The sequence below is a fragment of the Halichoeres trimaculatus genome, unplaced genomic scaffold (assembly GCF_033239565.1).
Source record: "Halichoeres trimaculatus isolate MK-OKI-2021-1 unplaced genomic scaffold, fHalTri1.1 fHalTri1_scaffold_10, whole genome shotgun sequence".
NCBI classification, from domain to species: domain Eukaryota; kingdom Metazoa; phylum Chordata; class Actinopteri; order Labriformes; family Labridae; genus Halichoeres; species Halichoeres trimaculatus.
The window spans coordinates 7231156-7257354 of record NW_027437187.1 but is presented as its reverse complement, the minus strand read 5'-3'; the positions used below and the strand labels follow the sequence as shown (position 1 = coordinate 7257354).

At 40.9% G+C, this 26199-nt stretch overlaps 2 protein-coding genes across 3 annotated transcripts in view; both read left to right on the top strand.

Annotated features, from left to right (window-relative positions):
* LOC141796049 (septin-7-like) overlaps positions 1–10243 on the top strand; it is a 64676-nt gene extending 54433 nt beyond the window's left edge. For both annotated transcript variants that reach the window (XM_074676934.1, XM_074676933.1), the window contains exons 9-13: positions 3358–3409; positions 4920–5045; positions 5269–5404; positions 6776–6921; positions 7196–10243. In XM_074676934.1, coding sequence (XP_074533035.1) covers positions 3358–3409; positions 4920–5045; positions 5269–5404; positions 6776–6921; positions 7196–7235 — 500 coding nt within the window. In that variant the 3' untranslated portion in view covers positions 7236–10243. The remainder of the gene's footprint in view (positions 1–3357; positions 3410–4919; positions 5046–5268; positions 5405–6775; positions 6922–7195) is intronic.
* The window catches only part of LOC141796179 (NACHT, LRR and PYD domains-containing protein 12-like), a 600880-nt gene that overhangs the window by 387095 nt on the left and 187586 nt on the right, over positions 1–26199 (top strand). The window lies entirely within an intron of this gene.

The window sequence follows — 26199 nt, the reverse complement described above, 5'->3', positions numbered from 1 at the left end:
GACATAGAGGTGGTATGTGCCAAATGTCTCACATATCACCAAGCTTGGCTGTACTTTTTGTTATTAAAGCACAAAGGCTAATGATCTACCAGCTTTACACAGTGATTCATTTGATCCTTGATAAAACAATCTATTGAAACCTTACTGGTGTGTTTTTAATGATTCTACTTTATTACAACCTTGGTTACAATTGCTTGGTAGGACACGTTAATGTGCTAATGGCTGAATAAGAATTGTTTTGAAAGAATTTTGAGCAAAACTAAAAGAGAAAGCCAAGGTTGTAATAAACAGAGTAAATCCTGTAAGTTATAGAGGTGTGATTAAAAACATGATCTATTCAGGTAACAAATCTGACTAATCTTGGCTCAGAGCTCTCTTACACACTCACCTGTTTGTCCCAGGTCTGATTCTGTGAATAGTCATGGAGAAATCTAGAGGCTGTTTGGTGCTGAAGCTACTTTTTGCAGATAAAACACTCTAATAATACGCCGGATCCCTTCTTTGCTCCAGTGGTGACAGCAGTAATCCTGATTTATTCCCCTGCTTCACTGCATGTTTCTGCTCTTCTCACTGTGAGTTAGTCATGTTGGTGCAGGGTGTAAACAGTGCGCAGGGACCACAGTTTTGTCACTGGAACAAGGACTGGGATCCACCATCCTAATGCATTGCTTAATAAGCTTAGTGCAGATTTATCAGCCGTTAATGGACGGTACTCTCTAAACGAGCATGTAGCAGCTTAATGAAGTCATCCAGGTAACATGGCTTGGTATCATGATCTGTCACTCATTAGCACACATGGACTTTAAGACCTGTAACATCAAAAACATGCTGTTTGCAAAACACCCTATACACACACACACACACACCCACACACACACACACACACACACACTAATGCATGTTTCAAGTACACAGCTTTTACTTCATTACACCGACGAACTGTAGCTCATCATCATGGCCTAAGTACTGCCTATAGCTGTAACACTCAGGCTCAAAACACCTGATGGAATGACACCCTGTTTTCTGAAAGTCTTTTATTGTGAAATGAAAAAACTAAAAGGACTTGATTAACTTGAAAAACCTAAAGTTTACATCAGGTATTTTCTGCCTTTCATCAACGAGTAAGATCTGCAAACTATCAGTGACAACTCTTTTTTTCATCCCTTTGATCCTTGACCCGGTTTAGCTCCTCCACTTATTCCCCCGTAAAGACTTGTCCTTCTGGCCGGTCATGCATAGCTCTCCGAAAAACAACCCCTCCCCCCTCCAACTACCATACTCCTTTTACAAGCCAATCAGCTTGGACACATGCAGGTTATGGTGTTGATCCGGGCCAAATCTGGGCTGAATCTGGGCCAAACATAGGCCGATTCTGGGCTCCAACGGGGCCAAGTCTGAGGCACAATAAACCCAGCTGCTCCAGACCCAGATTTAGCCCCCGCTGGGCGCAGACAGTAACTGAAAAACCGTACCCCTCCCCTCCGTCAGAGCTCCCTCCTCTAGAAGAGCCAGGAGGTCAATGGCTGGCTTTGGAGGCAAAGGGACGGGGCTGCTTAAGTTTCATCAATGGTAAGGTGTCCTCCTTATTCGTTCCCCTGATGATGATTGACTGCCAGTGGGGTGGAGGCTAACCGATAAGGAGCAGCGTATTTGATGAAGAGGAGACCACAGACCCATCACAAACATCCTGAGCAGCAGTTCATCTGCGGTCCTTTTCCAGAATCCCCTCTGATCGTTTAACCATGTCTTGGTGTGGAGATGAATAATCCCAATAATTTAACTTTTCCAATGTCGAGAAAATGTTTCATGTTGTCCGTCCAAGGATTCATTTGTTCTAACTATGTGGCTGTGATCAGATAGGAGGCGTACTTTCAACGAGACACCCCAAGCCAAACAGACAATTTGCCAATAAGCAATCAACTCAAGTTTTACAAATATACTGTTCATTTAGGGCAATGGCGGAAAAAGCCCTACACTGGGCTGTGGTCTGATACATTTGTTGAGCACTGTTAATAAAACTAAACCAGGATGCATTTCCGAGGACTTCTTCTGTGATTGAACATCTCTTGTCCACTGGATATCCACTGACACGTTCAGCTGAAGGTCTCCAGTTTACAGGGTCACTCTTTAAACTGGAACACCAGGAGCTGACAGAGACTCATTCACACTATTAGGCTCAAAGAAGATCATTGTTTAGGAGGTACTAAACCAAGTCCATCATAGCTGAGGGTCATCTTTTTGTGGACACAGGGAGGGGGAATAAAAACACTGTGGCTGCTCCACCAATCAGAAACATTCAGCCCGCAGGCCCCGTCCCCAAAGCTCTTAGTCCTCTGGAAAGAACTGTTCCCCAGGCAGCGCCATTTTCAGGGCTAAATTTATTACCCCAGAACTAAATTTAGACCCTAGTTCCTGCAGTTGAAAAACACATAGTTCCAAGGGAAAGTCCCTGTGGTTGAAAAACCCCTTTAGGTGCCGCATTCTTCAAAGATATAGATCTCGTCATCCCTTTTGATCCTGTAATTTACTGAATGAATTTCAGGAATATGAATTAACATACTTTTCTTTCATTTTTATTAGGAGCAGGATTTTGCAATTGGCTAAATGTGCTGCAATGAACTTTTTGAAGAGTTCCCCTGTTAAAAGTACCAGTATTTGAACAGAGCTATGAACATTTGTGCATCAAGTCAGCCTTTTCTCAACATTATTATAATATTTGTACAGAAAACTAAATGTGTGTCACTAGAAACTAAACCGGGTGGAGATCTGAGTTAAAGCCGTTTTCTGGTGTTAGAGGCGTCCTATGTGATCACGGCCTGTCGTTTGTTTTCTGTTGACCTGCTACTACCTCTGGTACTGTAAAATGTCACTTTCACCCCCCTCCCCGTTTCTCTTAATGTACCCCTTCCTGTCTAACAGATGAATGTTACAGCCTGACATGTTGATCTACATGTTTTGTACTTTGAGTCCCTCTCCTCGGGACTGCTAAAAATCACTTACTTGTTGTTTAGCACCTGGTTTTTTTCTTTCTCTGTTATCACTAAATTATGTTTTGTTGTATGAATAACTGTACAGTTCTGTTGACCTTACTCATATCAGATGTTATCATGATCTGACCCTCTCTAAGTGAAATCACTCGAGTCACACTCCCATCCCAACTGATTCTAATGCAGCTTCTAAGCGTCCATCCATTCGGCTGTTTGTGCAAACATTGTGCTTCATGCTTGCAATGTAATTTGTAACTATGCTATCCTTTAGACCACACATGATTACTGTGATTGGTGTTTGAAGATGTGCTGATGTGTGTTAATTTTGACATGTGTGTCTTCCTCTCTTTCTCTTTCCCTTATGTTTCAGTGGAGAATGGTGAACACTGTGATTTCACTGTGCTGCGCAACATGCTGATCAGGTAAGACACACAAAACCTAACATACCCTCACCAATACATTAAAATGAATCATTTTTAGGAACTCTTTTAGTGCCTGACCCACAGAGCCCCCCAAAGGCCCTCAAAGAGTTGTTGATATGCAGCGTCTACATTACAATCTGATATACTGTTTGTATTGCGGTGTTTAGTTTCTCTTATGCAGCAAAGCTCAGTTCTACCTTGATCATATCAAGCTGGACCCCTTTTTCCATTCTTAGTGTCAGCCACGTTCACACTGCTGGTCTTAGATCTCAATTGTGATTTATAGCTTCAAACAGATTTTTTTGTTTGGCTGTTCACATTATATTTTTCAATATGGCCTGAGGAGGACTGAGATGTGAACAGACCACCTTCCTGAAGTGACCAGCATGCTCAGTTGAACATTAACTAATTGGCTGCCAGACATTTTCAGAGAATTTTGAATGAAGGTTCAAGACCCACTGAATATTGTTTTCTATGACTGTGTGAACACCAAAACTACCAAAGAAGAGTAGACTTTCCTCTTTTATGTCTCTTCCTATTTTTGACCCGGAGACAAAGTGAAAACATACTTTTTTAGGTTGCACTCGTCTGAGTGCCTCGTCCTTTGATCTTCTCAATGATCGCCGCCATCTTTTCTCAAGACACTCATTCTCTGTAAATTACCACAACACATTCTCAGTTTGAGCGTGAGCTGCCTGAACTTTCTGACTTGCAATGTCTAGCCATGTCTCTGTCATCTCACATCATCTCCTCATATCCATGCTGATCTCTCAACCAAAGAGCGCATCGCTCTCACCCACAGTAGTTTATTAGCAAGATTTTGATTGACAAGCTCTGCCTCCTTTCCTTGAAAAACATGCTTGAATTCTATAGACAGGGTCAATGGTGGGAATTAGATTGACATCTGTAGACATAAGCAGTTGCCAATGAGTTATTGGCGTTACACACAGAAGGCTGGTAGTCTCATTTATGGTCCTATGTTTAAGAATAGTGTGTGGGCAGCTGGCAAATTTGTGAGAAAAGAACCTAAGGTGTAACACACACCTCTGCTTTTGTCAACGGCACAGAACTTCTTCTTTGGGGTTTGTTGGCGGTGCATTACTGGCACCAACTGGACTGTAGAACAAGAGATCAGGTGCAATGCAGAAATCAAAGTCCCATTAAATGTGACATGGCTGTTCAGGTTCCAGTCGCCTTCAAAAAAATAAGTGGCCTGAATCTGACTGTAAATGCAGAAACAGGCAGATATGGATCAAATTTGATCCAAACAGCAGATTTAGGTCAAGTCTAACTGCAGTGTGAACATAGCCTAAGATTAATGCTTGGTGGTTTTCTCATTTTTATGAGAGGTGAGCTAAGGAATTTGTTAAGCACTGTGTGTATAAATACATCATGTTAAAGCACATGATACATTTTATTCATTAATTTAAATTACTTTATTGTTCAGTCCATTACAGCTTCCTCTTGGCTCACCATAACCATTTTTTTTTCTTTTCCACATCTTCTCCAGGACTCATATGCAGGATCTCAAAGATGTCACCAACAACGTGCACTACGAGAATTACAGAAGCAAGAAACTTGCCGCGGTCACCTGTAATGGAGTGGACACAACCAAGACCAAGGGACAGCTCACCAAGTACGGCAACACTTATTCCTCCTTCATCAGAAAAAGAGAACACACTGCAATAAATGCTGTCCATGGCTCAGCTCTTCTCTGCTGCTTTCATTTGTTTTGGATCTAAAACTTCAGTATGAGCAAGCATTCACAGCTCGTACTCTTAGCTCTACTGTTGCGTATTACAGGAGAACATAACAAATAAGTGTTAACAAGTACCCCGTGCCTTCACTGTGGTCAACAGGAGTCCCCTGGCTCAGATGGAGGAGGAGCGCAGGGAGCATGTGATGAAGATGAAAAAAATGGAGGCAGAAATGGAGCAGGTCTTTGAAATGAAGGTCAAGGAGAAGAAGCAGAAGCTGAAGGACTCAGAGGCTGAGGTGAGTTTAAAGAAAAAACAGAGTCAAGTCCTCTTCACCTGAGTTCCAGGTCAAGTTCCCAGTACTTTAGCCCAAGTCCTAGAAAAGTCCTTAGAGCAGGACACAGGAAACTTACCCGTGGAACTCTAGGTATCTGACTTACTATATACAATATTCTGATGAATATAAACAAGACTAAGTTCAGGATAAGGTGTGCTGCGGTTTGACTCCAGTTTCTTAGCTGTGTAAGGCTGGACCGACTGTTTTTAGACAATTTTGATGTGCAGAAAACACATTCAGTGAATCAACATTTGACTCTGATGATCTAATTGGTAGATGACTGGCAGGACATAACCAGGATTCATTAACGTTACACATTACAGACATGTCTTAGAGCACTGGGCTGCCAGCTGAGCCAAATATAAACAACTACTAAACGACAAACAAACTGACAGTGTTTACTTGTCGTCACTTTAGCCTACAGATACGTTGGAGCACCAAGCTAACATGTAGCCGGCTGCTACAATCTTTGCTTGTTGTCACGTTTCAAACCATAGTGCTGCGTAACTGTACTGATAAATACCTTACCTCATCACGTTGTATCCAGTCAAAAGTTGTCTTGAACAAAGAAAATTTGTTTTGACCTGATCTCCATTTAGTTTCAAAACAAACACACACCTCACTAAAGGTAATTTACGACAGTATGTGGAGACTCTGGGCCAGAAGGTGGCAAGGGAGTGCAATTAAAAAAGATCCCCCTTATAGCATCTTTAAAGATGCATGTTTGTGAAGTTAAAAACAGATCACAACCAAACCAAGTGACTTGGGGCCATTGTTGGGGGGACTTGAGAGGCTAATGTTGTTATTTAGTAGCTCGCCTATGACAGGGTTAACAGTCAGAGTAACATTAGCATCATCGTCTACTCACTACTCTGGGACTGATGTCTGGGAAAGTCAGACATTTGCCCCGTCTTCTCTTCAGCGTTATTTTTTACATAGCAAACATGTTGCTCTGCATTTGCCACAAAATCTTTTAAAGCAAACCACACAACCTGTGGCACCTCCTTTGACATTTGGCAGTTGTCCACACACTGTTGCTGAACGAGACAGCATTTGAACACGCAGGTAAACAAACACAAGTGTCAGCTGTCACCTGAAAGCTGAGTTGTTATCATCAAGGGCTTACATCAGAAGAAATGATAAACAAATATTAACAAGTCTAAGTCTAAATAATGAGTTCACAAGTCCTGTATATTCTCCAACACTGGACTCAGACATGCTGGCACGACACAAGAGGCATAATCCAGGATGAGGGGGACTGAATTCATAGAGCTAATTCACACCAGTGTCTGTCTTTGTTTGATTTGATTTGTTTGTTATTTTGACCCTCAGCTGGAACGACGCCACGAACAGATGAAAAGAAACTTGGAGGCGCAGTACAAAGAGCTGGAGGAGAAGAGACGAGTCTTTGAGGACGAGAAGGCCAACTGGGAGGCTCAGCAGAGAATCCTCGAGCAGCAGAAACTGGATGCCTCCAAGTCAGTAACATTCAAAAAAACTGATATTTGTTTTTGTCCTTCTGCAAGCACACTTAGCTGTTTCACAGATTCAGGGATTCAGTATCAAAAGTGAAGCCAAAACCTGCCAATGTCAACCATGACAAGCTACAGCTCAAACCAGATCAAGTCTTTTTGTTCAAGATTTAAGAGTCTGGATCTGTGAAGATGCCTTTATGAATAAAACCATTTATTAATAGAGTAATAGAGGAGGAAGTCATTTTGGATGAATAATCTTTTATTGTCCTCTTTCCAGGACGATGGAGAAGAACAAGAAGAAAGGAAAAATCTTTTGAGGAGAACTACGACCAGTCCCTTCAGTTTTATATAAGCTTGTTCCTTCTACATCACCCCTCTAAAGTTCACGTCTACATCGGCCTTTGTAACACACACACACACACACACACACACACACACACACACACACACACACACCAACATGTAACCCTAAAAACATCCCAGAGGGCTCTGCTGAGATAGGTGAAACATTTACCCCTTTGACATGAACATCAGATACACACACAAACACACACACTAACACACACACACACACAACACAAATGCTCGTTTGTCTGCATCTGTTCAAACCTCTTCCCGTGGAGAATGCATGTTTTTTTGAAATTCTATTTTCCTATATTTCCTGACAAAGAGGAGAAGCTCGAGTTCCTCTGAGCCACTGTATGGCAGGGACCATGCAAAGCCATGTGTACACACGTAGTCGTTATCGTACGTTCTCTACATACTCCATAGATATACAGGTAGACTTTCTATCCCTCTGCTCTGTGCTCTTTCTCTTTTACTGTCGTCTGAAATGAAACACACGTGTCAACACAGAAAACACTCTTTCTTTCTGACCTGAGTGAGAGAACGCTAGAAGAAGAAAAGAGGTGCGTATGTGAGCGAAGATTAAGACGGCAGCTCAGGAGACAAACGAATACGAGGCCCGCTCACACTATAGAAAAGTCACAGTTGTGTTTTATTCTCCATGGTGTGCTGGGAGCTGAGCTAGCCAGGGACATGCTAGTCATATTTGGTTGCAGCAGTGGCCTCTTGAGCTGTGTTTAATTTTCTTAGGATAAGATTTAGAGTTAAAGAATCTCTGAGGAGGAGCTCAGTACGTTAGCTCAGTCATTGGTCTGTATATTTTAGAAAACATGAAGTGTTCCTGTCTCAGTTACGGTAGTGCTGTTTGATGGCAAATCAATATTTGGATTAAAAGAGATTATAAGTTTCCTGTTAGAAAATGATCTAAACACACAATTGGGTCACCTGTTCCACCTTTTGTATTCTAAATGTCTATATTTATACTGACCCCTGTTTCATAACTGTCAACAAAAACTTTTTTTTACTACAACAGAGGAGATCATGCCACTTAGCTAACAAGCTAACTTTAGCCTTGTTTCCACCAAGCTGTTCAGTTTGGTTTGTCTCGTCATGGGACGGCACAACATGCATTTTACAGCGTTTCCACTGACTAATCTGATCCTCAAATGACCAAGACGAGCAATCCTGACCCCAGCAGGTGGAGCTACAACACTCCAGTCCGTTGATTGGTTGAAAGACTCGTCACTTACCATGCAACAGCTGTATTTCTCCTGGCGGCACACAGTCTTCTCTGAAACAAAACTTGATTGTTCTTTGCAACAAAGAGCCACATGCCAATCACAAAGAAGACGAATTGCTGGATGTCTTCCATCGTTGCTCTTTGTTTACTGTGTCAAGTTTTTCTTCTTTGTTGGATTTATTAGCAGGGTCCACTGTGTCGCGCTGTTCTGGCATCACGCTAGTATTTAACTGATGCAGCTATCGGCATCTGGCTTGTACCACAAGGGGGCACAGTTGGCTGTGGAAACACAAAAAGGACCAGGCTTAACCAAGCCAACCCGTACCAAACCGTACTGATCTAAACTGGACTGCTTGGTGGGAACAGCGCTCTTGCTTCCTCTGCTTTAGACTGGGTCAGTATCCTTTAGACAGCTTTCTTATGACGGGTGTAAATTTTTAATGTAAATCTCAGAAGCTCTCAGCACTTGACGAGAAAAAAGGAACTTTCTGTTGAGGGGATAGTGTGACTGGGCTCAAGGGCAGGAGTGTGCCTCTGTCTCTGCGGAGGCGGGGTGTGTGAGTGTTTGAGTAAGTGGTGTTTCACGAAGGCTGCGATTGGACTTGAAGACGTTGCATGATCAGAACCAGGAAGAAGCAGATACAAACCTTTTTGCAGCCAGAATTTTGTTACTGCAGTTAATGTTTCCTATTCAATTAGAAAACAATATGCAAAAAGCCTCATTGGTGTGTATAACTTCCAGGTGACAGTGATTTATAAAGGTATTTTATATATTGTGGTGAAAGTGATGGATGTTGTCATAGAACCCTGATCCCTGCAGCTTGTTGTGATTTCCCTCCTCTGTGTATAAAACCAGTCAAAGGGAAGATTCATTAAACAGCTGAAATACTCCTTTAACCCTCTCTGAAGTTTGCCAACTCAGCCATAGCTCTGACTTCACTGTACAGTATGAGACACAATGCTTCCACACATGGCAACACAATACCCCTCTGCTGTTCTCCAGGGTCAGAGGTCACCGAGCTGCAACACTTTGAACCTGTGATATACATTTCCCAGAGCTGTCACATTTTATTTTCATATGATAATGATATTAACACTACTTTATGTACCATTAAAATGACTCCTTTGATCCCAAGTAGTTCCCTGAAAGGATTCATCGAGGAATCTGTTATTTTGTTATAGTTTTCCAGGCTGTCTGCACTCACAGCAAAATCCTAACGAGACACACCTTTCTCTGTCAGCACATAGAATATTACCTATATGGAAATGCATATATTGTGTACATACTGGAGGCTGCTTTGTGGCCTTTTTTCTTCATCTTTGTTTTTTTTTCAGGATGATTATATGCCAGGTAAAAAAGAGAGAAGCTGTAAAACATGTCTTAAGAATCCATGGATACATTTCCATTCCTTTATATACACACATGTATATATACTGTGTGCATCTATGCCAATGAGTAAAAATTCTCAGGACCACTCTGTTGTGTGATATTTTCTCTCTAGGTCCAGAGAAAAGCATAAAAAAGTGACTGATTTCTTTTCTTTGAATTATTATAAACCACTCACCCTTCCGGTAACACCATCCTAAGACAGTCAGAAGTTAAGGTGGGGAATTTTTTGTAATAGTTTCTTTTTTATATGTACACTGTTTTCTGCTTCTTTTCTTTGTTTTATTATATGTTCTATCTCTAACTGTACATGATTAATATTAAAGTTGACAAGGTGATGCTTTAATCCAAAATGTGTACCACTCATCTTTGTGACACTGACTGCCTTTGTCATGACGCTCAACGCTTTCTGGACCAGTTTAAGCATCAAGATCTGCACCGTGGTCACCCCCTTTCACCTCTGAATCATGCTCTAAATGATGTGAACACTTACATTTTCTGTCAAGGTCACAAACCAAAGTCTATTGAGTAAGCGCTCACTAAACTACAGTGGGCAAAATAAGTATTGAACGTGTCAACTTTTTTCTCATTACATTTATTTCAAAGGCTGCAATTCAAACAAAATTTCTACCACACATTGGTATTAACTCGAATAATCCACACATGAAAAGAAATCACAACGTTCAGGTCCATAAATAATGATTATGTGGAATTAAGTACGATAACACAGGAAAAAAGTATTGAACACACCATGGAAAGGCTCTATACTTTGGCAAGGCAATGCACCATACCACCTGAAATCTGTCAGTAATTATTACTTGAACGTCCAATTAGTGCAAACCAACATCAGCTGGGCAAGAGCAAATTGATGGTCCTATAAAAAAAGGTTATTTTTTCACCAAGCAGTTAAATACGACACACCTCATGATGGGTAAAGGCAAAGAGCTCTCTGAAGACATTCACAACCTGATTGTTGCTCAGCATCAGAATGGAACTGGTTACAGACTTATATCAAATCACCTGAATATTCCAGTCAGCACCGTTGGGGCTATTATTCACAAGTGGAAGCATCACCTTACCATCAACAGGCCACGCACAGGAGCTCCTTGCAAGATTTCTGACCAGGGAGTCAGAAAGATAGTCAGAAGAGTACTCAACGAGCCAAGGACCACCCTGAAAGTGCTCCAGAAAGACTTGGAGGCAACAGGTACAATTATTACAGAGAAAACAATAGGCAATGTACTCCACCGCCATGGCCTCTATGGACGCTCAGCCCGCAAGACTCCATTCTTCAAGAAAAGGCATGTTGAAGCTCGTTTAAAGTTTACTAAACAGCATCTTGACAAGCCTGTAGAATACTGGGAGAATGTTGTCTGGTCAGATGAGACCAAAATTAAATTTTTGGGCTGTCATACTACATACCATGTTAGGAGGAGAAATGGCACTGCACATCACCTAAAAACACTTTACCAACAGTGAGGTTTGGAGGTGGAAGCATCATGGCATGGGGTTGTTTCTCATCTCATGGTGTTGGCAAACTTCATGTAATTGACGGAGCAATGAATGGAGCCATGTATGGGGAAATTCTTGATATGAATCTGCTGCCATCCACCAGGATGATGAAGATGAGACGTGGCTGGACCTTCCAGCAGGAAAACGATCCAAAGCACACGGCAAAAGTGACTCTCAAATGGTTTCAAAAAAAGAAAATCAATCTGTTAGAATGGCCTAGTCAATCACCTGACTTAAATCCAGTTGAACATTTGTGGAAAGAACTAAAGAAAAGGGTTCACCAGAGGGCACCGAAGAATATTCCAGATTTAAAGACAATCTGTGCAGAGGAATGGTCCAAATCACACCTGAGCAGTGTGGGCCATTAGTTCAAACATACCTGAAGCGTCTGGAAGCTGTCATTGCAAACAAAGGCTTCTCCACTAAGTATTAGATGAGTCTCAGTTAGTGTGTTCAATACTTTTTTCCTGTGTTATCGTACTTTATTCCACATAATCATTATTTATGGACTTGAACGTTGTGATTTCTTTTCATGTGTGGATTATTTGAGTTAATACTGATTTATTTCTGGTAGAAATTTTATTTGAATTGCATCTTTGAAAATAAATGTGATGAGAAAAGAGTTGATGCGTTCAATACTTATTTTTTTTATATCACTTCCATCTCACTGACGGTCTACCATTCAGTTGTTGTAATGTTGTAATGCTGATTTATTTCAGTAGATGGCTGTAATTTACCTAAACCCGAATGCCACCTGTATACACAAGTTTTTGGCAAACTGCAGATATTGCAATGTTTTTAAATTTCCAATGTATATAAAAATAATCTAATTATACCATTGTACTTTACTCAACAAAAATCTGGATATTTAGATGTAAATAATTTTTTTTAATGTGATCCATTACTCACCACATCCTTTATTTATTTTCACTCCTTAGATATTATAACTCTCACAAATGTAATCAGTTTTTTTTAATACAGCCTTAATATTATATTGAAACTTGTTCTTTGTCATACACTTCTAACACTTAGCAAAACCTTTTCTTTGATCCATTGAATTTAAAAATGTGAATATAAAAAAATCTTACATCTGTCAAAATCCACTAAATCCCAAGATGGTCTGATGGTCATCTGCCTTTTTGTCCTCTGCTTCACTGAAGTGAAGACAGTTTAGATCTGTCACATCAGATGGGTTTTCTCATGATTGGTTAAAAAGCAAGAGAAAAATGTAAGACTGATCACCCACACCAACACATCCTGGATGCTTTAAGCTTGTGTTTTGATAAAGTGAAATCTTTATTCAGCCATGTATCTCTCTTAGTACTGTAGGAAGGCTGCATCTCAGTGTCCACCTTGCCTGATTCAATCACACAGACAAACTTGGCAGAATAATCAGTCCTGTCATAGTAGACAAAAAAAAAAACCATGCTACCCAAAAAATCAATAGTCATGTTTTTATTTGAAGCACAGAAAAGAAAGGGGGCAGTGGAGCAGATTAAGTCAAGTTTTCATAAGAATCGTTCACTTTGTGATACAAGCACCAAATTTGGCACAAATGATGTCCAGGGTGCGCTTTTTTAGATAAGTACGCTATCCAGCCGAAAATCCACAATGGCTACCAGTTTTCAAGATGGCTGCCTTATGGAATGCAAAAAAAAATGTTTTTCAGAATTAAACAAAAGTGTGTCAGCGTTTGAAACTTAAAAATGAATGTATTCTGACGAGAAGAACTCAAAGGTGTCTATTGTGCTCTAATATAGCTGCTAGTTTTCAAGATGGCGGCTATCATATGAGTCAAAACTTCTGTTATTTGGAAGCTGTCTGATCACAGTTATTGAATCAAGTTGATCAATCACTGAAATCCTGGGGTCAAGCTCTTTTAGTTTGTTTGATTTTAGAGGAGTGATGAAAGTCAACCAGTATGGGTTGGTATTTCACTTGTAGTCAGAGGGCCAAAACTGAAATAGCAACTTTGGAGGACACCTCTGGGTACAGGCTGACAACCTATCCAGTATTAATATTTGACCCCTTTACATGTATTCTAGCTAGGTTGTCAACTCACAAAATGTTTGTGTGTGTGTGTGTGTGTGTGTGTGTGTGTGTGTGTGTGTGTGTGTGTGTGTGTGTGTGTGTGTGTGTGTGTCTTTTTGTTCACTGTTTTTTTAAAGGTGGTAAAATCAGAGTATGATTTTTTCTAATTGCTTACTTCTTACTGTAAACCTACACCAGTAATTTGGGGCATTTCTTTAATTTAATTTAATTGATGTGTAAAAACTCATAAAATGGTGTTAAGTATGGGAAATCAATAAATACCAAGGAGTATTACACCAAAGGGGGCACCAGTCTTGCGGCTTTTTTTTTCTTTTTCTTTTTTTTTTGAATAACTGTAATTTATCCAAGTTTACCCAAAAAGAGCATGAGGAAATGATTATTCTCTTGGGTGGCTCATATGTGCAGATGAGCTTTTCAAAAGTCATTGGGCAACTGGACTGATAAAGTGGTGTGTTTGGAAAGAACACAGCTGAAAACATCATGAAGGGAGAAGGATGAAACTGTGTAGCCCTTGCGCACAAACTTGCTTTAGAAGCACTTTTGTGATTCTTGTGGCCTCTCTTTCTGCAATGGGTGGATGAAAATTATAGAAATATGGACAATAGCTGCTTTGAGCTGGCAGATGCACTCTCAGAACAAATAAGATGCGGAGGAAGCAGCTGTAGCATGCTATGAAGATCTTGTATTGAAAGTTGGAGAGATCCAAGATCTCCTTCCAGAATTTGACTAGGCCAATGAAGACAAACCAACTTTCACATTCTGACAATACATGGACCTTGTGTCTATTCTCCTGGCATTCACAGGGGCATTGAGAAGTGGTGACTGAAAGCTGTACATGTCAGCCTTTAAGAGCATGATGCCCTGGTTTGCTACATATGATCACACCCACTACACAAGATGGGGGGCTGTACTCATAGCAGACATGGAACATCTGGCACAGACAGCACCTCAGGTTTACCAGAGTTTCTAAGATGGGGATTTTGTGGCCAAAGAGACCAAACACAGCTTCAACGAGGTGCCTTTTGATCTGTGCCTTGAGCACATCCACAAAACTGGAAAGGTAGCTGGAGGATTAGTAGGCATCACTCGGAAGACACAGCTAGAAATCGTTGGTCCATCACCTACAATGAGTGTGCATCCTTAGCACAGGATACCAGATCCCTGTTTGGAGTGACACATGATGGGGTAGATGATGAAGACACCCACAAAGACTGCCTTCCATCAAGACTCAGAAGAGATCATCATGCTGTCATTCAACTTGTGGACCAGTTCCAGAGATACCATGTTTTCCAACAGGTGAATATGTTTGAGCTGGTGTCTTTGACAACTGGTGATGTTGCTTCAGAAAATATCATGAATGACCTTACACATGCTGAAGAGTCTGGGCAACAAATGGTCACTGAGTTTGTGAAAAAACGATTGAGCACAATGAGCATAGACTTCCATGTCAACCTCACTAAGAGAAAACACAAAACATTTTCAAACCTCTACAGCCCAGAAATCAAATTAAAAAACTTAACTCCAGGTGTGTAAAGCCTGACAGGGATATTTTCCATCGCATCATTGTATCCATTGACAGTGGCAGAGAGGTCAGCATAGACAAACTTCTACAAACGGAACTTTGTGCAGTCCCCCTGTCACTTGCCACAACAGATTAAGCGCGTAGACCCACTAACAAAGCTGAATTAGCCACCACATTGCAAGCTGGTGCAAAGGAAACAGAGCTACCTCCATCTATTGTGAGAACATGCACTATCATTGATGGCCTTAGTAAGAGCAATGGGAAAGCCCCAAAATGCAGCAACCTTTGGAGATTATGCTGACGAGTTCATACAGAAAGTGACTAGCCATTTACATGGGAACATCACTAGAGTGGATCTAGTGTTTGATCAGTACCAACAAAACTCCATAAAAGGTGCAACAAGAGCAAAACACAGCACTACTCTTCAAAAGATTTGCACCACAGTCAGAAGGGATGTTAGGATACCTGCTGACTGGAATAGCTTTATTGAAATGGATGAAAATAAGGCCAACTTGACCCAATTCCTGTCAAATGAGTTTGAACAGTATGTACATATTTATGGTCAGGAAATTATAAGTTGGGGATTTGACGATCCTGAAAAAGCGGCATCAGCAGCTGAGATGGATGTTTCCCAACTACAGGCAGCACATGAAGAAGCAGATACATGAATATTGCTCCATGCATTTGATGCAACAAGCAAAGGGTACCAGAGGCTTATCATTCAGAGCAGAGACACAGATGTTCTTGTGTTGCTTCTTGTGTTTGCATACAGACTTAGCCCAGAATATGGATGAAAGCAGGGACAGCCAAAAAACCACGCTTCATCAAAGTTCATGGCATACAATTTCTTGATGAAATCCTTGGTGGTCTGTTGGCATTTCATGCTGTCACTGGATGTGATACCACTAGTCAGTTCACTGGGATAGGAAAAAGAACAGTGTGGAAAGTGTTCCAACAGTGCCCTCATCTTTTTCACAACTTTGGTGAGGCTGAAGTAAGTCCAACTACCCTGTCCTTGGCAGAACAGTTTCTATGCAGACTGTATGACCCACAATCAACATGCAACTCTATCCATGACATATGGTGTGCCTTGTTTCGGAAAGTGAAAGCCAATGTGGACACTTTACCACCAACAAAGGATGCCTTGTCACTGCACCTCATGAGGGCCCACTATCAGACAATGGTTTGGAAACAGTCATTTTTTACCCATCCACACACCAACCAGTTGTGGTTGGCACGCGAAGGATGGAATGCTGATCCCCCAGCTTTCAACCACAGAACCTGTACAGGCTAGATGTTTGGAGCTGACAATCTCTGGATGCAGGAAAACTTGAAGTCACTGCAGCTCTAGGAAATGCAGCTGTTGAAGAACTGGAGTCTATTGCAGCGGGCATGTGGGTGTGCCTGTGCAGTTTGGTGTAAGAATACTGAGGTATCTTTGTCTCCAATATGATGAATTTCATGCCGTTTGATTCAAGTTTTGTTCCGTGAAAGTGGATGTACACTCAAAACAGTTAACACTGTTGTTTCTCTGACCAGGACTCAGAATGAGCACTCAGAAATGGTCCGGAGTGCCTTCTGCCTGCCTACTTTTCCTGCTGTCCCTGGAATAGGAGGAACAAACTGATCCTTTTTGAACTATTTAAACATTATTTTTCTTACCAAATTGGTTGACTCAAATGTTCCTTTGTCATGCAATTTTGTACTTTGAATCAGCAGACGCTTTTGTCCAAAGCAATGTACATACAACATTACATGGTTTTTACTACTTACTACTAGAAGCTACTGACCTAAACTCTAAAGAAGAGAGACAGCAGTTTTATCTGGGTGATACTTATTGCTAAAGTGATAAGTCTTTTAAATATAATTCCATTTAACAGTCCACCGACAAGGTCAATTATCACCAAAGGCACCTAAAATTCTAAATTCCCGTCTGGGCTTTTAGATGCTTTAACTTGTGTAGGGATGCACTGGCTCACACCACGAGCTTCAAATTTAGCATGATTCTTGCCCATAGACTGGGGTACTAAATGATGGGGGTTTAGTGGTACTATCTTATGTAATCAAGATTATATTCAATTTTAAAAAAAGATTTCTCTAGAGAGGTTTTTACATGTTCTAGCTCCATTTATTGCACAATATTTTTTTTTAAGTGAATATGACACTTCACTAGGCAGCCCATGGTTTTCAGCTTTCATTTGACACCAAGTTTATGTTTATGGCCCTTGTGGTTGTGGAGATATTCGACATGTAATGTGGACATGTCATCATGCATAGAAAACCTAAAAATTGGCCTGAAATTGCTCGTAAATGCCCCTACCATGGTGCCAAGTTTCCCTCGCCCGGATGTGGGTCACCAGGACCCCCTCCTGGAGCCAGGCCTAGGGGTGGGGCTCGATGGCGAGCGCCTGATGGCCGGGCCTACTCTTGGGCACAGCCCAAAGAGGCAACATGGGACCCCCTTCCCGTGGGCTCACCACCTGCAGGAGGGGCCATAGGGGTTGGATGCATAGTGAGTTGGGCGGCAGCTGAAGGCAGGGACCTTGGCGGACTGATCCTCAGCTGCAGAAGCTAGCTCTTCACTCTCTTGTGCTACTCCCTTCTTTTCAAAGCTTCAGCCTTGTCATAGCTCTTTCACATTTGGGCAGGTCAGCCCAGCAGACGTCTTGCAGGCCATTGGCAAGCTGTCTGCTAACAGTGGACCTGGCCCTGATGGCATTGAGGCTAAATTTTAAAAACTTGCTTCTTATGTACTCTCATTCCCATTGGCAGTTCTTTTCAATATGTCATTTGATTCCTGTGAAGTGCCTATTGCTTGGAAATGCACTAAAGTTATCCCACTGCATAAAGGAAGTGATATACAAAACTTGAACAATTATAGGCCTATTTCAATAATTAACTCTGTTGTGAAAATCTTTGAGAAAACTATTTTTGATCAATTATTAAACTATCTTTTTTGTAATAATTCATTGTCTTACTGCCAGTCAGGTTTCAGGACACATTTCTCGACGACTACTGCTCTCATGAAATTTACAAATGATACATTTTCTAGCTTTGACAATAATATGAGCACTGGTGCCATTTTCTTAGATCTTTCTAAAGCATTCGATTAAGTCGATCATTTTTTGCTTCTGGATAAACTGCATGCCATTGGCCTCTGTAGATCATTGCTCCTATAGTTTAACTCTTACCTCCATCATCACCGCCAGTGTGTATCCTAAAGGGGGCAGTCTGTCAAATTTTGCAAGCATTGATAAAGGCATTCCTCAAGGTTCCTCTCTTGGGCCCTTACTGTTTTCTATCTTTATTAATAACCTGCCACTTTACTGCTCAGACTGTGATATTCATCTATATGCTGATGATACAGTTATCTACTGCTCTAAACCAATTATCTCTGATATTAATGTTTCTTTACAGCATGATTTTGACTCTGTGCAGCAGTGGCTGTCAATTCATAAATTACTTCTTAACAAATCTAAATCTTACTCCATGCTGTTCCAGAGAAATGCCTTGATCTCAGGTGAAAATAATCTCAAATTGCAATTTCTAAACTTCTCTCCTCTTGAATCAACTGAGACATTTAAATACCTTGGTGTTTGGTTGAAAACTGATCTGTCTTTCAAAACTCACATATGTGCTGCTACCTCTAAGCTCAATTATCCTTAAAAATATTATATCAATCTATAAATTGTGTTAATTTTCAGGTCAGGAAGAGAATAGTTACCCAACTGTTGCTTACTATTCTGGATTATGCTGATGTAATTTATGTAAATACTACTGACTCCTGTCTACACTCCATTGATGTCGTTTTCAACAGTCTATGTCATTTTGTCCTCCGCTGCCCTTATAGGACACATCACTGTGTCATGTATGAACAACTGTCCTGGCTCTCACCCTCTGCCAGAAGACAATATCATTGGCTGCAATTTATTTAAAAAAGTATTTATCTTAATTTTCCCAATTATTCAAAGCAACATCTAGTGCTCTATAACTCGCAGCATAACCTATGACATGATGAACAAATGTTTTTTACAGTTCCAAGGGTTAAGCGAGAAGTGGGTAAACATGCATTTCGTGTTAAGGCCCCTAATGACTGGAACAATCTTCCTGTATTTATTTTGCTCTGTAACTTCATTAACTTCATTCCGTATGGCTCTGTTAACAAATCTTCAAAATACCTGCCATTATTTCTAGTTTGCTCGAATGACCTTACATGACTTTTACTGATTTTAACTGTTGTTGCAATTACTTTGCTTTGTACGACCTTAAACAAATTTGGCCATGTGATTTTTTATTTTTATTTTTGAAAGACTTTAAATGATTGAAATAACATCATTACTGTAATGTTTTTCAGGTAATGTAATTTGACTGTAATGACAGTGTTGGGTGTGGAGATGTGAACATACCGAGCTGGTTTATGTGTATGTGTGTGCTGTTACGTTTTTGCTTATTGTGTTTATTTAGATTTATTTATTATTATCATTTTATTTTATTTTTTTATTTTATTTTATTTTATTATTGTTTATGCATATACTTTTTCATATGTATATATAATTTTGCTATCTTGTATTAAGCTACTCTGCTCTTTATGTTGTCATGAATCTGAGGATCCCCTCAAAAACGAGATAACTTATCTCAAGGGGTTATTCCTCGCAATAAAGAACTGTTAAATTAATTAGGGACGTAGAACGTCACCTCTCTGGCGGTGAAGAAGCCTGAGCTGGTGCGTGAGGTTGAGAAATTCGGGCTAGATATAGCTCGTCTCAACGCGACACATAGCAAGGGCTCTCGAGAGGGGTTGGACTCTCTTCCACTCTGGAGTCGCTGATGGTGAGAGGCGGCGGGCAGGGGTATTGATACGCTTTGCCCCCCAGCTCAGTGCCTGTACAATGGAGTTCACTCCGGTGGACGAGAGGGTAGCTCTATACCCTCAGCAGGGTCCCCGAGGGTGCATGGGAGTTTGTCCAACCTGTCCACATGTGTTTTGTGGACTTGGAGAAGGCATTTGACTGTGTCCCTCGGGGAGTCCTGTGGGGGGTTCTCCAGGAGTATGGGGTGTCGGTCTGCTTGTTACGAGCCGTCCGTTCCCTGTACGACTGGTGCCAGAGCTTGGTCCGCATTGCTGGCAGTAAGTCGGACTCGTTTCCAGTGAGGGTTGGGCTGCCCTTTGTCACCTATTCTGTTCATAACTATTATGGTCAGAATTTCTCGGTAAAGTCAGGGAGTTGAGGGGCTCTGGTTTGGTGACCTAAGGATTGGATCACTGCTTTTTGCAGATGATGTGGTCCTGTTGGCTTCATCAAGCTGTGACCTCCAACTCTCTGGATCGGTGCGCAGCCAAGTGAGAAACAGCTGGGATGAGAATCAGCACCTCCAAATCCGAGTCCATGGATTGGATGGGATTTTTTAATCTGGATCATTTAAATAAGGATTAGATTCTTTGAACAACTGGCCCGAGAGTGTGACATGCCTAAATTCTTTAGGCATGAGAAACTGTCTTTCCTTGCAGCATTGCTGCTGGACTCCAATCAGAAATCTTAGCTTGCAAACATTCTGGGAGCTACCATTTCTCCTCCTGACACACAACCAGAATGTGATGCTATTATCAGTAGTGGTTCCTCACTTGTGTATGCACTGTCTCCAAAGACCTTTGAGGAATTTGCTGTCCAAGATGAAGTTCCAAAGATCCTGACAAACTTATCAAAGTATGAGCAAACAGACTGGACGTCAAGCCTGAAGGCTGAAACAAGGTCAAAGAAGGCTAAGGGAGATCAACATAGAGTGACAGACAAAACCAAACTGCTGTGAGGTTGTGTCAGCCTTTCGTGGTAAAGGCAAGAAAACTGCATGGTAAGGACAGGAGTGTTTTTAGGATGCAGATCCACCAACAGGTGCACCTCCTCCTTCAACATGTAAAACGGTCAGCCGTCCAAGCTCCAAGCATAAGGGGCCAGGCAAAAGTATGAAAAATGCACAAAATGCAAACAGAAAGCTGGGGCTGGCTCTCTTCATATCAGAATAGAGTTTTTCTTTGTTTTATTTCCATAGTATCATCATAATTTCATTTTTTTTCCCAATGGGAATTGATTTTCTGGTGCTCAAAACCATATATTTCAATGTACAGACCATCAATATGGGATTGTTATGGGATCAAAATTCAGTTTAAACACTGTTTAAAATTTGGTGCTTGTATCATAACGTGGAAGATTGTTTCATTAATCTGCTGTACTAGTGGCCTTGACTCTGGCTTTTACTGCAGCCATGAGTGGAGGCGTAGCTGCTCCAGAGTAGCTTGCTTATTTCCCAGTCCAACACACTTTTGGAGGAAGTCAAAGCAGTCTGTAAAAAAGATAACAACAAGGTTCAGGAACTATTCATCAAAGCTCAAAAGTAATGGATCTAAAATGCTCACAAGCCTCAACAAAGGTCTGATCATCCATCAGCCTCATCTGGTTAATGAAACATACTGAATGTGTGAATGTCTCCAGATTTGCTCTGGCTTTAACAGTGAACTCCTAGAACCAGGAAGTCAAAGAGTCTTACCAGGTGACTGGGTCTTCTTGATGTAAACTTCGTCCTGGAGGAAGTGAAAAGGGTCAAATAAACGTCCATAAAGCATGCGGTACAGCAGCGCTCCCAGCTGCCACACAGTAGCAGGTTCAGCTTTGGATCTTTTTTGATTCAGCCACTCAGAAACGTCTGCTACAGTGTCTGCAATACCGAAAATACAAGAAGAGAATGAAGAGGGAGCGTTGAGCAAATAGGGAAATCAAAACTAGGAAAAGCTCCGTGAGTGAAGATTACGAGTCAGTTATCATACCATTGTACGAACGGAAATATCCCTCCTCAACGAAGCTGCCGCATCCAAAGTCAACTATGCGTAGACGTGGGGTCTGACCTTCTTCCACCAGGATGTTCGCAAATTTTAAGTCCTGGTGACAAACTCCTTTGTTGTTCAGGTCTATCGCTGCATCAACCATCTGAGCCATAAAGTTCTAACACAGAGAGAATTTGAATTTGAGAAACTCGCACAAATGCAAAATAAAAAAGTCAAAATATGATCCTTTTTTGCTCAGATGAAATCAAACATTTGATGTTTTTTGTCAGAACATGCACACGTAGGCTCAATCCAACCCCCACCCTACACACTTTCCCTACACACAAGTCCTCCGTTTCCACGTTCTGGCTGAGGGTCCACCACATTAAAGGCTGTCCAAACCATATAGTACGGAGGGGCAGTGGCTCGCAATCCATTCCACAGCGTTACAGCGTCTTTCTGTTGCAGTAATGATGGGATCTTCTGTTTACTGCTGAAATGATGAGGGCCACCCAGTCCTGCCTGTCATATTTATACCCTCTACTTTCAATTAAAGTGCCCCCCACAGCTAGGAGTGTGACTTCATATGGAGTGACACTCGGTCGTGAAGGGTCAGTGTGTAGGCGGTGGTTTGGGATTGAGCCGTAGTGTGAGATTGAAATGTGACATTTGTCTTCGTACCTTTGCCGTACTCTCATTAAAAGAGGAATTTGGGGAATTTTTCCAGGAATACTCCAAGAGATTTACAGCTGAGGGTGGTCTCTCCATGACAATCAGGAGCTCTCCTCCCAGGTAGTACCAGTCAAGAAGGGTTACTGCAGCGTGCTTCCCAATGGATTCTGGTCCGCCTGCAGCTCTTTGCAAAAGAGCCACCTCTTTTGGGATCAGGTTCATCTGAGACCAAACAAACAAACAAACAAAAGAAAACATGAATAGCTGTTCTTCCAATGGAAAACCAGGATATGGAAGTGTTGGAGATTAGCACATGTAAAGTCAAACACAGGTGATGGCACTTTGATTGATTCACTCACTTTCATGTCGAGGGCTGCCTGCCATCCAGAAACAGATTTGATGGCCACCTGCAGGACACAACCACGGTTTAGTCTAACTGAACTCTTGACAATACATAAAATATATCCTCAATAAGTTTTTCAACAATTTAAGTCTTTTAATTTTTTTTATGTGAAGGTATTTAAAATGTATTGTGTATGTAAACTAAGCCTAAGATCTTTGTAGTTTGGTTTGTTTCTTTAGCTGCATTTCTGCCCTCCTATTCATGATGTCTAAGCCCAGAGGCTGTATTCTGAAGGATTTAACAGTCCGTCTTGACCAACATTTTCATCAAACTTGAATTCTGTCAACTGTTTAGCCTGTTGTCTATAAAGTTTAGTAATTGTTGCAAGTATTTTTACAACCAGAATTACTCAGCCCAGCCCAAATTCTTTGTTTTTTTAAGAAAAGTAGAACCCTGAACTAAAATGTTTATAATATCTAGACTAAAACAAATCATAGTTAATGACATACATTTTTAAGTAGCTCACTTGGAGATCATTTCGGTGATAATGTATGAGCGTATGAAAAGGTCTAAATAATCTCTGGTTCTTACTGGTAGAGAATCTGCAATACGGATGCCAGCATACACACATCCGAAACCCCCTTCTCCAATGATGTGAAGCATTTTATACTTCTCCTCAAAATCATCTACAGAAACAGAAACACAAGTTTGTTTAACTTACAATGTCAAGACTGAAAGGGGGGTTTTCTTTGGACCTGGTCCTGGTGTGACCAGGAGGAGACAAAAAGTGTTGAAACACTAGGGAAGTATCTTTACTCACCTCTGTTGGTGTTGCTTTGAAACAAAGAGGTTTCAGGTTTCTCCTTAGAGGATGAAGATGAGGAAGAAAGACTGATGACGCTCTCTTTGGTTTCTGAGACTCTCCTCCTCTTGCTGGATGATTCCTCCTCAGTGCAGGCCTTTCTCTTTCCCTGTTCAGAGTTAGTCCTCTCCTCTGACACTCTGCATTTGCTTGATGGAGCTTCATGTTTGTGTCTCTTGTTGGGAGTCTCCGTGTCCAGCTCAGCCCGTCGCTTTTGTGCCCTGGTGTTGTACGACACATTGCTAGGATTCACTCCACTGACTGTACGCAGTCTCTTCCGTGGAGTTTCTCCATTGGTGTTGGCTTTCTCTTTCAGGGAGACATTTCCAGGTGTCTGGGCGAATCTGTCTCCTCTGTCAAAGGTCTCCAAGTTGGAGGTTTGATCAACAGGTTTGATCCTATTTCCTAAAAATAATGTTTGAAAAATGATGACATGGTTAGTGAGCTGTATGAGGCTGCTGTCATTTGATCAGTTCCGATTAGTAAACCATTTCAAACCAAACCATGCCGATACAAAGTACAGGTAATAAATTAACAGGCCAAGAGTGAGTGTCATGCCATTACCATTCAAAGTGGGGGCAAAGAGAAGAAATATGTTTGAAAGCTGTTTTTGTAATGCAGTGCAGCCTGGTATTTGTTTTATATATTCACCTGAATTGCAGAGCTGCCGCAATCAGGTCAAAAAAATACAGCAATTATCTTCCACAAGATATTATAGCTAAAAGTTTTAAGGTTACAAAGAAAAACTTAGTATTACCCTGTGAAGTTGCGTGGTTTAACATGAAAATATTATTTTTATCATAAATGTTTGAAACACTAGAATATTCACACACAAAAAACAATCCTCAAGTGATTAAATAACCTCTCCACCAGGTTGATCTATGATTCTTTTAACATTTGTATTGAAACATTACCCTCACCTTGCTGTTCGTTCAGCTGGTCATGAGTCCGCTTAGATCTCAAAAGTCTCATTTTGATCAATAAGTTTGTTCGCTAACCAAAACTCTCCAAAAAACAGACCCAGTGTATAACCAAGCTCTAGTGTGAGGGTATTCATGGAACACACTGATCTGAATTATGACATCACAATGTGGAATCATTCAGTCTCATCAAACATGTTTATTTTCAAACCACAACACCAGACACTGTTAACAATGGCACTGAAACCTTCAAAAAAAGACATTTTACACAGTCATTAAAACAGCAGCAAGAGTTATACCGTGCTGGATTTACTACATGAACACAAATACAAACATCAGGTTAACAGCGGATGCTTTTTTCATCTTTTAACACTTTTTTTTGCACCCTGGTTAAAATAAAATCACTTTTATTTACCTTGAATATTTTCATGAAGCTCCTCAGTATACTTCAGATTAAAACCTGATCTGGCCCCTAAGATCAGGTTTTAGTCTACAAAATGAAACTATGGCGTACAGTGGCATGGGTATATCTGCTTACCGAAAGAAGCAGTAGAAAGTGACAGTAGATGGTGTTATGATGGCAGAGACTAAATAAATATGGTGTTTGCTGGAGTTGCCTCAAGTTTCTGTTCATGATAGACAGAAAACCCTCCAGGTATCTAGTACAACACCATGTAGCAAGTTGTACAAAGGCTTTACAATGTACATGTTTTTATTTGTTTGGAGCTTTGCAGGTAATTTGCTAACAGTAGCTAGCCTGAGCCAGAAGACTTACTTTCGTGTTTAAAGTTGAGAGCTTCAGGTCAATCATACTTTAAACCAAGTTTAATCATGTTTTTATACCTCTCACTTCATGTTTGTACTTTTATCAAAGCACAAGGTAAAAACGGGGCTACAACAGATCTCCCTGAGAGCCCACTGATACATAACTCTTACAAGATATATGCTAGCGGGTAGCATACATCGATAAAGCTTTGTTTTTCCAGCAAAATAGCATTTTTCATTAATAAACACACAAACAAGTGTCATAGTCTTTCACAAGAGAGTCATTTTTAATCCATTCAACATGCTACATAGCTCTTAATCTTCCAAATTGCTATTGAGCGCTTCAGAAATTGCATTAATATGCTAGCGTTTAGTACACATCTAAAAACTTCTTTTTTTGTTGTAGCATACTATCAATTTTCATCTCTGAACACACTAAAAAGTGAAATGGTCTCACACAAGAGAGTCATCTTTGATCCATTCAACATGTTGTATAGCTCTTAATCTACCAAAAACAACATAGGGCAATTTCCCAGCACTTGGCGCTAGCTTGATGCTAACGTACATCGGTATTTCTATTAATATGCTAGCAGTTACATCATGATGTACAGTATACATCGATAATCTTTTTTCAGCAGAATACCAACTGTCATCACTGAACACACCAACAAATGTGCATAATTTCCTCACAAGAGATTCATTTTCAGTCCATTCAACATGTTACATCTCTCCTACAGCACACAGCAGTGGTTTGGAGATGGTTGGAAGTGCTGTCATCCCGTTTTGAAAAGGATACCTATGCATGATCACACGTAATCTCCTTTAGCGTGTAAAAAATCAGGCC